This window comes from Sus scrofa, chromosome 15, assembly GCF_000003025.6.
Source record: "Sus scrofa isolate TJ Tabasco breed Duroc chromosome 15, Sscrofa11.1, whole genome shotgun sequence".
Taxonomy (NCBI): domain Eukaryota; kingdom Metazoa; phylum Chordata; class Mammalia; order Artiodactyla; family Suidae; genus Sus; species Sus scrofa.
Window position 1 is genome coordinate 10,808,066 of NC_010457.5, and position 14,378 is coordinate 10,822,443.

General features: G+C 36.0%; 1 protein-coding gene across 1 annotated transcript in view; it reads left to right on the plus strand.

Annotated features, from left to right (window-relative positions):
- LRP1B (LDL receptor related protein 1B) overlaps positions 1-14,378 on the plus strand; it is a 1,887,165-nt gene that overhangs the window by 1,195,261 nt on the left and 677,526 nt on the right. Inside the window, 1 exon segment of the mRNA XM_021076285.1 lies at positions 9,134-9,316. Within this exon segment, the coding sequence (XP_020931944.1) occupies positions 9,134-9,316 (183 nt within the window).

A 14,378-nucleotide genomic window follows, 5' to 3' on the forward strand; every position in this document is an offset into this window, starting at 1 on the left:
GCTGTAGCACATTCCATGTGTATCATCTGAATGTTCATGAACTCTGCCATTTTTATTGATTATGTCTGTACATCAAGTATTTCATTTAATCATGAAGACTCTATTTATCCATAGTCAAGAAAATAGAAAAGAAACTCTGTTTTTGGAAGGGCCTTCAAAGCCAGCCTAAACTCAGAACCTTTGTAAATTGGGTGTGATGTTTATGTGTTCTTAGAGGTGGTTACTTTGGAAAATTAGTCCTATAGGTTTTCTGTGAATCAGAACTCCTATTTTCACTACTAGAACTTCTTTACTTTTGGTTTAGTAGGGATTCTTTCTATATTTGTTTGTTTGTTAATTATATCAGGATTATTACTTTAAGAGTATTTGGGAAAGAAAGGCAATTTCACTTTGTGAATCTTTTTTTTTTTTTTTTTTTTTTGGCTACACCTGTAGCACATGGAAGTTCTAGGCCAGGGATCAAACTCAAGCCACATCAGTGACAATGCTGAATCCTTAACTGCTAGGCCACCAGGGAACTCTTGTGCATCTTTAAAATATTGTATCACCTGACATATTATAGTTATTGAAAGTCTTTAAAGAAAAAAATCAAGAAGTAAACTGTTTATATCATAGAAGGTTGCAAGAAAAATTATAATTAAAATAATCATTTTTATTAAAGTGTAATTGATCCACAATGTTGTTCCAATTTATGCTGCATAGCATAGTGACCCAGTCATAAATACATTCTTTTTCTCATACTATCTTCTATCTACATGCTCTCTCCCAAGAGATTGGATATAGTTCCCTGTGCTGTGTAGTAGGACCTAATTGCTTATCTACTCTAAATGTAATAGTTTGCATCCACCAACCCCAGACTCCCTGTCGATCCCATTTCTTCCCATGCTCCCCTTGGCAACTTCAAGTCTCTTCTCTATTTTTGTAGATAGGTTCCTTTTTACCATATTTTAGATTCCACAGATAAGTGATATCATATGGTATTTGTCCTTCTCTTTCTGACTTACTTCATTTAGTATGATGATTTCTAGTTGCACCCATGTTGCTGTGAATGGCATTATTTAATTTTTTATGGCTGAGTAATATTCCATAGTATGAATGTACCACATGTTCTTAATCCATTCATCTGTTGATGGACATTTAGGTTCTTTTCATGTCCTGGCTATTATAAATAATGCTGCAATGAACATAAGAGTGCATATATTTTTTTTGAATTACAGTTTTGTCTATATATGTCCAGGAGTGGAATTGCTGGATCACATATATCCAATTTATTCCTCCCAATGACCCTGTATACTCTCTACTTTCCAGGTGAACAAATATAGGTTTCAAAAGATTAAGTAGCTGCCTTGGTGATATAAGTATTATTACTAGCTTTGATCTTAGCTGAGTGTAATGTTAACTCATAACTACATGATCCTGTTGACCTGAAACAAACTAACTTCTAGACATATCTCTAGTAAAGATGGGATTATTTGGGATCAGCAGAGAATTGCAATTCGGGATCTGCAACCATGTTGAGCCATGTGCAGGTTTCTTCACGGGAAGAAAAGGAGAACCCTTTTATTAAAAAGGAAAAGAAATTTGAGAAGGCCATAGTAAACAAGAGTCCAAGGATTTTCATTAGCTGAATTCTTTCCAGGAAAAAAGAACCTTTCTTCTTCCTATTGGGCTCTGCTCTCATTGCAGAGTGAAAAGGTCTCTCTTCTGGTCTTTCAATTTTATTTAATTGAGGCTTCTATTTGAGCATTTTTTTTTTTTACATTTTCCACTTTTGATCAATATCTTTCTCTGAAAGCATCACTGGTCAAATGTTAGGTTTTCTAGTTTCAGCGGCTTTTGTCCCTCAATGTCAGGAAGGACCATTTCTGCATGTAATGTCCCAGACTGAAAACCTGTTGTGGTCACATTTAAGTAATAAGTAGGCGTAGGAGAGCTCTCAGGTGCTTTTTTTCAGGATAATAGATGTCAAAAAGTCCATGTGTTATCAAGATTATAGACATTGGAGATCATCTGCAGTTTTGTGTTATCTTTGATGGTTTGGTAACAAACCTCCAACAGGCTTGGTCCAGATATCTTGGAAAGCTGTGTCAGCTGCCTCAGTTCCAGGAAATCTTTACTTTCAGATCACCAGATGATGTGCAGGCCCAGTCAGGCTTGCCATTTTCTTTATGAGTATCACATAAATCCATGAGATTATTCCTTGGAGACTGGCAACACAATGGTTGGTCAGCAATATTTAATAGAATCTTTCCAGCTATGTTGAAGAGAAGTCTTCTCAAAGTGCCTTTTCTAATAGATAAATATCTCCAGGTTGCAAAGTCTTTCACTCCTGAGGGCACACTGTGAAAGACTGCTGTATCAAAGCATGATTATTTTTATTAGAAGCAATGGAGCCTTTGTAATACTGGAATATCTCTCCTTTTATCAGTTGTGGATCAATGGATGCAGGAGCCAAGTGCATTGGGTGTCCTGTGACTGTCTCAAAGGGTTAACATTTATGAATTCTGGAAAGGCTGGATCTGAAATTTAGAAGGACCAATGGAAATGCTTTTGGCCAAGATATTTGGAAGACGTCTATAAATTTTGCCAGTTTATAATAATAAATGCCACTAGTATATTCAACTAAATCTGAGAATTGAGGGTTGTAAGCACAGTGAAAGTGTAAAAACCAGCCCAAAGAGCATCGATTTATCAAAGCACCTGATCATTAAAATGGGATCCCAGAATCACTATGAATGAATTCCTCCATGTAGGAATAATCTTTCCCAAAAGGACTTTAGCCATAGAAAAGACAGTAGTCTATATGCAAGGGAAAGCTTCAGCCCTGTGTGACAATATATAGACTGTGACTGGAACATATTTATATCCAAGAGTTGGAGGAAGTGATATGAAATCCATCTACCAGACTTTGAATGGTCCATTATTAGGCAGTTTAAAATGTCCAGAAGCAGTACAAACAGGCTTCCCTGGGTTTTACTTTGGACAAGTGGGGCAATTGAGGTAGGAACTTCTTGCAGCCTTGTTAATGTTTCCCTGCCAATATTGATTCATGAATGGTTTCATTTTGTCAGTGGACCAATGGCTTAATGCCTGTACTGGGATGAGGAGTGGGGCTTTTTAGAATCTCTGGTAGAACTAAGCTGTTATTTGGTCCAAACCTCAGCTTTCTCTTTTTTCAAACCAACAATTATTGAATTTCCAACCTTGTTTTCCTTTTTTAGGTCCAATTGTTGGGATTCTATAGCTATTTCTTCTAAATTATCTTTTGAGAAAATACCCCTTTGGACAAGGACAGAGATTTGGCTACTATTAGTCCCTTTAAGGACAATATTACTTGCAGAAATATCAGAAAAGTCATCTCCCTTAGCTCCAACAGAGTCAAGTTTAGCATGTCCCATAGCTCAAATGGCAGGTAAAAGTATTGTGTTCAATAATTCCTGAATATAGGGACCATTTTTAACTTCATTTCCACTTGAAATAAGGAAGCCATGTTGCTTCCATAATATTCCAAAGTCTTGAGCTACTATGAAAGTATATTTCTGTTTGTATAAACACTTGCAGATTTGTTCTTAACTGAAATATAAGCTAGTATACAAGTGTGTGATTCAGCCTGTAGGGCTAAAGTAGCTGTAGATAAAGATGCTATCTCAACAACATCAAAAGGAATTGTAATAACATAAGCAGCACAATATTTGTCATTGTCACCTTCTAAATAAGAACTATCAATGAACCATGAGAAGACAACATTACCCATTGGAATTTCCTGTAGATCGTTACAAGGAGTCAGGTGGTAGTCTGTCAACATTAAGCAGTTGTGAAGGACTTTGTCAGTGACAGAGGGGTAAGAGTAGCCAGGTTATAGTTATTTTACTGTAAAAGAATTATGTGAAGGACAGTTAACACAAGGACTTCGTGGAAATGAGGAGGCTGAGAAATGTTGAGTATAATGAGAAATCAGGAGGACTTTGATTCCTTCAAGTACAAAAATAGTTAAAGGAGATTCCACAATGATTTTGTCAGTGGCCTTAACCAAAACGGCAGTAGTTGCAATGATTCTAAGGCAAGGGGAGGTGTCCCTGTGCCACAGGGTCCAGTTTCTGGCTCTAATACCCTATGGATTGATGGTAGTCCCTGAATTTTTGAGTGAGTTCCCCAACGTCATTCCCTTTTCTTGTTGTACATGAAAGGGAAAAGGAAATCATATAACTGGAATGCCCAAAGGTATGTGGGTTAATCAAATTCTCCTGTAGGGCTTTGAAGACTATGTAGCTCAGCCTTTTCCATAAAATTGAGTTGGACTGTTATTTTTAGGTAAAACACATAGAAATTTGACTTTAAAGAAATTTGGAACTCAAGTTTAGCAATAACCAACTAGCCCAAGAAAACCTCCTGGTAGCCCTGAGTTTCAGGTTCTGGGAAACTTAGGGCACTATGAAGTGTGTCAGGATCTAGTATAGCTCTTATTCTGATAATGGATTCCCTAAATGTTGAACTTGGAGTTGGGTACACTGCAATTTTTCTTTGCCAACCTTAAGATCCTTTCAGGCTAAACACTTTATTAAATGGATGGTATCTTCCTGTGAGGAGGCTTGAGGAGAACAAAGAAACAAACTATCTGTATATTACAACAAAGTAGAACTCCTACAGAATTTTATTATCATTCAGATCAGCCTTTAGGATTTGTAAAAATAAAAAAAAAAAAGGGGACCTCTCAATATAACCCTGAGGCATCACTGTCCAGGCGAATTGTTTTTCTTCCCAAGTGAAGGCAAAAGATATTGGCTAGCTTCACCAACTGGAACACTAAAGAATGCACTGTATAAATCACTTACAGTAATGAATTTATTTCCAGTAGGTATGGATGTTAGTAACATATGAGGGTTATGAACAACAGGGAGTTGAAGGACAACAGTGTTGTTTACAGCTCAGAGGGCCTGGAATAACTTCTCCCATTTTCCCTTTGGTTTTTGCAGTGATAAAATGAAATGTTACAGAACAAGGGATAATGAGGCCTTAAGCCTGTATTCTTTCTATTGTGGGCTTTATGCCTTCAAGAGCTTCTTATAAGGTATTGATTAATTCTGGGAAGAGGTTTGGAGGAGTCTGTTTGAATTTTAATGGGAAATGCACTGTGAGTTTTGCCAACATCAATTGGAGAGTTTGCCCATAAGGAAAGTGGTAGCTAATTTAATAGGGACAAATGGTCAGTATTCCCAGAATATCCTCTAGTACCATAAGAGACAGAACAAATAAAGATGTCAAAGCATGTTTTAATTCATCTGGGTGGTTCCTTTGATGATACTGTCAGTTTCTAGAATTCTTTTCCCCTTTTGGGAAAAAGAATTTCTGTCCTATTTCTCCAGGATGTTTCATCCAAATAAATGAGTGGGAATGGAGTAACTAGGAAGAGTGTTTGTATCTCTCAAAGTGACTAACCAAAAGGGAGAGGGTTCAGAGTCAGAACCCTCTTAGGTTCATTATAGATCCTCACTATTCAAACTTTTTAGTACAGCGAGGCAGGGCTGTTTTATAATAGTTGAGTTTAACCTAAGTGGTGTCACTTAGGACTGAGAGAGAGCCATTCTCTATCTGGAGAAAGGTTTGTCTATGCTGATTAAAGGGTGGATTGATAAGAGTCCCTGTAGTTCCTCAGAGCCCTGTCACCAAGAATCAGGATGATGTTGAAAGGGGTGGTTAGAAGGCTAAGATGTCTAATGTGTTTAACTTTGTGCCAATTTCTCTTCTCTGGTTCTTTGCAGTAATAGCAGTAATAGCAAAAACTAGGAGGGTTTTGATTTGGTTTAGCAGCTTTCATTTGTTGTAATTGAAGATTAAGAATTTTGGAAGTCTTCTTTGAGGTGACTCACACAGAGTAGGAGAGAGCTGGTTTGCCAGATTAACTATATTTTGACATGGACATAGTTTCCCACTCAATCCTGGTCCTTGTTACTAGAAAGGAAAAGTCCCAGTTCAGCCTATTAAGTAACATAGAGTTAAAAGCCACTTGAGCTGAGTCAGCATCTGAAGGAAGATCAGAATTTTCTTTAAAAACAATCTGAAGTCAATTGTGATATTTATGAGCAGATTTTTGTGTCCAAACTTGAATTTTGTTCCAGTCAACAGGCTTTGGAAAAGCCCTAGGGATTGCTCAATACAGTTGACTAGCAATCAACTATATTAAATTCCTCAGCAAAACATGAGAATCTTTTGTTACTTTGGAAAAAAATCTTTGACTGTAGCTCACAGTTCAGCTTTAGTCCAGGGAATATAAGATATAAAATGTTTAACTATCTTCAGAAGGCCTAATTTTATTGTATTGTATTGTATTTATTATTTTTTTCTTTTTTTTATGGCCTCACTCATGGCATATGGAAGTTCCCAGGATAGGGGTCGATTCAGAGCTGTAGCTGTCAGCCTACATGACAGCCATAGCAACGCAGGTTCTGAGCTGTGTCTGTGACCCATACCACAGCTCACGGTAATGCCAGATACTTAACCCACTGAATGAGGCCAGGAATCAAACCTGCATTTTCATGGATACTAGTCAGGTTTGTTACCGCTGAGCCACAATAGGAACCTCCAAAAGGCCTCATTTTAAAGAAATGGGTTTTGTCAAGCTCAGAGGAAAAGGGAAAGGAAATAGTTTTAGAAGAAAGGGAAATTTGGACAGAGAATGAGTATGAAGAAATTGAGGTATAGCAGATGAATAAGCAGCCTAGAAGAGAAGGAGGGAGATGTTGCCAGAGGTGGGGCCTGAGACACCTCTGGAAGAGGAGTCTGAGGCATTGGGAGCCATTTTATCTTTCTTTAATCTTTTGTTTTCCTCAGTTAATCTCAAAATCTTATTTTGCAGAGAGGCAATTTTGTACTCCTTTAGTGTGGGAAAACCTCAAAATACCCATTGAAATAAGCATTCCACTCAGTTCTGGAAATTTCTGAACTATTGTAGCCCAATTTGGTTTTAAGGAAATTAAGTTTAGGGATTTCAAACATTTCCCATAATGACCATTGATAACCTAAATTGCCTTTGTTAAGTTGGTTCATTTAGATAGAAATGCCCATGAAGAAGGACAATGGCTTTTAAACATAAAATTGGCCCAAGATTTTGTAGGAGGAGAGAGTCCTGCAAAATTATTAGATAACTGGCATCTAATTTCCTAAAGGTTTTTCCTCTAGAGTAAAGAATAATTTTCAGCTTAAACAGCTTACATCATAATCAGTTCAATTCAGATAGCTTGCCAGCCATCCCAGACAATTCAAAGGAAACAGCTTGGTTCTGAAGGAGGTAGGCCAAAGACTTTTTCAGCCAGTTTCTAAAGAATAGCTCTTTCAAAAGAATAGTCCAAAGACTGAAAAACCTGACTCCATTTCAAAGAACTCCTGTTTTCAAAGGAACAGGTTGAAGCTAGCCAGCTTCAGGAGAAACAACCCCTATTCTGAAGGGAATAGGCCAACTATCCAGTTTCAGTGAAAGAGTTTGTTCTCAAAATTAGACCCAAGTGCAAACTAGCAGTTCATGTACAGAACGAGTCATAAACCAGAAAGACAAAACCTTTAAATAGATTCTCAGTAAATCCTGGAGAACTTTAGGTAGAAAGAGTATGTGAGTTTGAATCCAGTAGAAGACATGCCTTTAAACTCTAGGATCAACAAGAAAGCGGTGAGCATCAGTGGACTCAACTGTAGGTACTGCACAGTTTGGCTCACCAGCCCTGGAGCTATTAGGAGTCTTCTCTAGTTCCCATATGAGCCACTAACAAACAGATTGCCAGATATTTATTTAGCAAAGATGGGTTTATTTGGGATCAGCTGAGAACTGTAATTCAGGGTCTGTAATCATGGCAAGTGTATGCAAGTTTCCTTACAGCAAGGAAAAAAAGAATGATTTTATGAAGAGGGGAAGGAAGTTGGGAGGGCTATGGTGAACCGAGTCCTTGGCTTTTCATTGGCTGAGTCCTTATGAGGAAAGAAGAAGAGTCTTTATTCCCTGTCATGGGCTCTGCCATAGTTTCAGGGCATGGCAGCTCTCTCTTCTGGTCTCTCAAGTCTTCTTAACTGAGGTTCCTGTTTATTGATGTTTTACAATTTGACCAAATCAGCTCATTAAGTAATGTGTAACTCAACTTAACTCGTCTCACATCTATCATAATGATGTACAATAATTGCTGTGATAGATATAATGTAAAATTATTGCTGGTTATAGCTACATGAGATACACAATAAATTTGTTACATTAAAACTTTAGTCTAGAAAAATATATACTAAGATCTTTATTTTACAACAGTATTTGAGATTCTGGTAAATATATCTCATAATAGATATTAGTAAAAATTTAACATAATGCTGATTACAGTCATATTTCTTAATTGCTATACTGTAAACACATGTGTATCATCAACAGTTATATTTCCTTATTCTTGTGTAGGCTTACCTACAAAATTTACCCTACATTTTTTGCTTTAGGTTTTGAGGAATAGTGTTATCTGGGCACAATATGAATTATTAATTGATAAACTGAATCTGAACCCATAATGTCTCATTACATTCTTATGTATAAGTTCTGATTCTAGAATTGAACTCTTATGTCCAGAATAATTTTTTAAATTATCTGAGGGTTTTATCTTTCAAAATTTTGAACATTATTCTTCAAAAATTTTGTTAGAGTGTACTTATTATTAGTTGGTTATTTACCTGTTATGAGTGTGAAAGAAATTATGTAAAGAAATGTCAAAAGAGTAAGCAAAGTCTAAACATTTAGAGTAGAATATAAAAATCTCTTTTATGTACTATAGAGAGAATCCCTTCAAAGATACCATTGTTAAGGTAGTAATTGAAATCATAGCAGAACAGTCACATATTATCTTATTGTTTTTTTCTCTTTTTCCTAATATACATGACTCTTTCAGGAATTTTGTGAGAGGCAAAATATATTTTCTCTAATTATTAACACTTCTAAAATGTATATGAATATGCTCAAGGGTATTGCAGCTCTTAAACAATCCAAGTAAACGCATAGCCTGTCTAGTATCACAATGCCTAAAGAAAGAAAAAATTGAAGGAAGTATTATGAAACAAAATCATAATTCTCTCTTGTCTTACCCCCCTCTGCTTCTCTCCTTCATTTCAATTTAAGAGATTCGTTCTCCTGCTGGTTGTAATGAGCATGAATTTCAGTGTCACCCTGATGGAAATTGCATTCCTGATCTGTGGCGCTGTGATGGGGAAAAAGATTGTGAAGATGGTAGTGATGAAAAAGGCTGCAGTGGTACCTTACGATTGTGTGATCACAAAACCAAGTTTTCCTGTCGGAGTACAGGTAAGCAGAACATCAGGTTCAAGTTCTATCTCAGGCTTCCCTGCTGTAGGATACTTTTGGGCCATTCTCAGTCCATTTCTTACCTTTATAAAAAGAATCATGTGTTTCTAGTAGATTTGTTCACATTCCATATGTGGCAATCCTTAGACTTTGCACAGGTCTAAAAATATTCTCTGCATCAACTCAGTTCAACATCCAAATTCACAAGGAGAAGTGCAGAGAAGTTTTTAACTTGCTTCAAGTCAAAAAAAGTCAAAAGAAATTTTAATATGTTGACTCACAGAGCCGGCATGGGAGAATTGGGATTTGAAACCAGGCAATCTGGATTCAGAGTCTGGAATTTCACAGTCCAGAGAGAGACATGTGTGCTACACCCACATACAGCATTCCAATTTTCATAGATAAAGTCTCACCATAAAATTTAATAAAGATGGCTAAAGGGAAAATCAGAATTATGTATGTTTATTTTCAACAAATTTCCTAAGTTTTACTGTGCAATTGCTGGACCTCATTAGCATGAAAGTGATGACTGTCATTCAAACCTTTGATTTGTTGTGAAAGTCACTGAGGCTTTTATTTTTTAATGAAGTTTTTGTATTATTATGACTTTTTATTATTACTATTATTATGACTTTTCCATTTTGTTTTTCTACATACAGTGCTACCTTACATGATAAGCCAACATTTATCTCTTTTCTCTAGACTGGATCATGAGTTCAGAGAATTAAATACTATAGTGTAGTTTGTGAATGATTGGTATCATTATCCAAATAACCCATGGAAAGCATTTTCTGTAGATTTTAGGATATATTCTGGAATCAGCTCTGGGATTTCTTTTTTATGAGAAATTGCTTCTGAATTGCTTAATCATGAGTACTTAGTGATTCATTTTGCCCCTTATTAAGTATTTCAACCAAAAAGTATTGCAGCTATGGGTAAGCAAACACTATAGAAACCACATGGTCCATAGGTGTTTAAAGATATAAAAAGGAATTGCGTTTCTTTTCTTTTCTTTTTTTTTTTTTTTTTGTCATTTCTTGGGCCTCTCCCATGGCATATGGAGGTTCCCAGGCTAGGGGTTAAATCGGAGCTGTAGCTGCCAGCCTACACCAGAGCCACAGCAACATGGGATCCAAGCTGCCGCGTCTGCAACCTACACCACAGCTCAAGCAACGCCGGATCATTAACCCACTGAGCAAGGGCAGGGATTGAACCCACAGCCTCATGGTTCCTAGTTGGATTCGTTAACCACTGCACCACGACGGGAACTCTGGAATTGTGTTTCTTAAACACACCTGTTGGTTACAATTAAGCATTCAAATAAGAGAATTAAGAAATAACTGTAAGCTAACATGGGCATAGATAAATAAGTACTCCGGAGTTCTACTCCTGGTGAGGGGGTTATATTTTCAAATGATTATCTTTCCAACAACATTTTTAACAGTCAGGTGACTCCTTTCAATTATTTCACAAAGATTCTTAGTTTGGGGGTTATTGGTTAGAAGAATATGACTTTGAGTTTAGAAATTATCTTTTTGGAACATTTTATATTAATTGAAAATTAATAATGACTTGTTAAATGAATGAATTATTAACTTAATAAGCAAGTTTTTATTTAGAAGGCTAAATTTGGTGCCAAAGAACCAATTATTTGACTTAGGCTAATGTTATCTTAAGTATATAAAATGCATATTTTTTCTCATGTTGCTTCTGGCATTTGCTTTATTGGGCTAATGATGTAATATATCAGATAACAGTCTTTAATAGGTATATGAATAAGAAACTGAAAGGCTATAGAAAAACAAAACATAAATTTACTTGAATACTCCTGAGCTAAAACTAACTTAATATGCTAACACGATTTAGCAAAATCTTGGAGGTGAAAAAACATAAAACCAGGCTGGAATTTCCATATAAACAAGTAATTATAAATTTCTTCATAATAATTTCTAAAAGCTATATGTTAGTAAAAACTGGTTTACACTGTGACCTAAAATATAGAAATAACAAATAACAGGGTTAATAGAAAATTTCAAGTGATTTGATTTATCTGATATGAGTTTATTGATATTTACAATGAACTTTTATGAAACAGCTTTTTTTTTATTATGACACAAAAAATAAATCTGAATTATGAGGATGGCTGGTAGAGAGGGGGCAAAACCTTTTCCTCTACTCACAGAGAGGAAGCAAAGACAAGGGAAAAGGACCTGGAGCTTATAGGGATGGCAACTTGTGGAAAGGTGAACATAAGGGAAGACTAATGAGAGATAAAAGCCAATTAATAAAATTTGTGTAGATTCCTCTTTGTGCTGACTTTGTAACATTTTCATGGCCTTAAAACTTCCCTGGGAAAGAGTTTTATGTCAGTTCTTATTTCTCAAAAGTTTATACTTTTAGTCAGTAGAGAATGCTATATGAAGGCTTCTTTCGCATCTGTTGAATCTCAAATGCTTCAGCTCAAAATAATCCTTATGCTAAAGTGGCAGTTTGGGGGATAGTGTATTTTGATCCCAAGCACTGAGTACCTTTGGAGAACTGGATTCAGAGAGACATTTTTACATATGGTGATTTGGGAATTGAGCTATCCACACAATAATGTTGTTAAAAAAACAGTCATCTCATAAATCAACATTTACTATTAAAAGCAGAACTGCAATTAAACTCATTGCATTGTAAAAGGGAAATGTGTTGACATGGTGACTGTAGTTAATAGTACTGTACTGTAGAACTGAAAGTTACTGAGTGTGGAACTTAAGTGTTCTCATAATAAATGAATAAATGAATAAACAAATAAGTAGGAGTTCCTGCTGTGGTACAGTGGGTTAAGAACCCGACTGCAATGGCTTGTGTTGCTGCAGAGGTACAGGTTTGATTCCTGGCCCAGTGCAGTGGGTTAAAGCATCTGGCATTGCTGCAGCTGCATGATTGGTTGCAGCTGTGGCTCTGATTCAGTCCCTGGCTGGGGAACTTCTGTACACTATGGATGCAGCCATAAAAAAATAATAGGTACATAAATAAAGGGGGAATGTGAAAGTAGGAATTTAACTATTGATCTGCTTCTAACTTAATCAGCGGCTTAACTATAGTAAACCAAAATGTATCAAACTGCTTGAGGAGTAATAATTCATAATTAATGTATGAATATTTATGAACATTGCAGATATTAAAACAAACCACAATATAAGCATTGGATTAAAAATATGTACGCATCTATAATCTTTTTAATATTTTTGTTTAATTAAATTCTCAGTTTTACAAGCCAAAAGACCTTAAAACCACTTAAGATATTAAATTCAGAGTTCATATTTATTTTTGAAAAAATTCTAAATGCTAGCTTGAACATTTAAAAATTTTTAAGGCAATCAATTTATATTTGGTAGTTACAATGGCTCTTCTTTTATATATAAATTATAATCTGTTAGTATAAAATTAAAATTTCTTTATTCCAGTAAAGAAGAGAATGAGAGCTAAATTAAAGTGTAATACAACCATTATTATTTCAGAGTTTTAATCTCAAAGGATCTATCTTTGACCAGGAACTACATTCTCCCACATTTAGGCTCTCAATCCCAGACAAACAAATTGCAGTTAGAATTGACCCTTGACGGAGTTCCCATCGTGGCACAGTGGTTGACAAATCCAACTAGGAACCATGAGGTTGCGGGTTCGATCCCTGACCTTGCTCAGTGGGTTGACAATCCGGCGTTGCCGTGAGCTGTGGTGTAGGTTGCAGACGCGGCTCGGATCCCGCGTTGCTGTGGCTCTGGTGTAGGCCAGTGGCTACAGCTCCGACTGGACCCCTAGCCTGGGAACCTCCATATGCCGCAGGAGCGGCCCAAGAAATGGCAAAAAGACAAAAAAAAAAAAGAATTGACCCTTGAACAACCAGGGTTTGTCCTACATCCACTTATATTCATATTTTTTTAAAAATAAATATATTGGAAACTTTTTTGGAAATTTGCTGCAAAATTTGAGAAAACTCACAGAAGAACCACATAGCCTAGAAACATTGAAAAAATTAAGAAATAGGTATGTCATAAATGCACAACATATATTAGATACTAGTCTATTTTTCAATTACTACTTTAAAATCTATACAAATCTATTACAGAAAGTTAAAATTTATCAAAACTTACACAAATATTTAATGTAATAGACATGGTATAATTTGCAGTCAACAGAAATATAAACAAATTTATTGATGCAGTATTAAACTGTAACTGTATAAAATTGACTGTAGTATTTACTGTAGTACTATAATAATTTTGCAATCACCTCCTGTTGCTATTGTGGTGAGCTCACATGTCGCAAGTATCTGCTGAAAATACCATGTGACACTAGTCAACTCTGAGTGAGCAGTTTGTCTCTCTGGTAAATGGCATATCACAATAAAAAGTGATCTCCTGTGGTTCTTGCATGTTTTTCATTGTGTTTAGTGCAATACCATAAACTCTGAATAACACCATAGAGCCCATGTGAAGTGCCACTAGTGATGCTGGAAGTATTTCCATGAAGCAGAGAAAAGTCATAGTATTACAAGAAAAAGATGAATTGCTTAATATCTACTATAGATTGAGGTCTGCAGCTGTGGTTACCCACTACTTCAAGATAATGAATCCAGCATAAGGACCACTGTAAAAAATCAAAAAGAAATTCATGTAGCTATGCCAGCAGGTGCAGGTGCAAAAACTTTGCATTTGTGAGATACCTTTTTATCCTGTACTGAAAATGCAGGTTTTATGTGACTGCAGCATTGCTATAAGAAAGGGATACCTAAAGACTCTAATATTATTTGAGAAAAAGTGAGGCCATACAACAATTTCAAGCAAAAGGAAACAGAAAGTTCTAAACTGGAGAATTTAATGCCAGCAAAGGATGGTTTGAAATTTTTATTTATTTACTTATTTTTAATTTTTGTTTTGTTTTGTTTGTTTGTTTTTTAGGGCTGCAGGTATGGCATATGGAAGTTCCCAGGATAGGAGTTGAATCAGACTGCAGCTGCCAGCCACAGCCATAGCCACAGCAATGCAGAATCCAAGCCACATCTGCAATCTACACC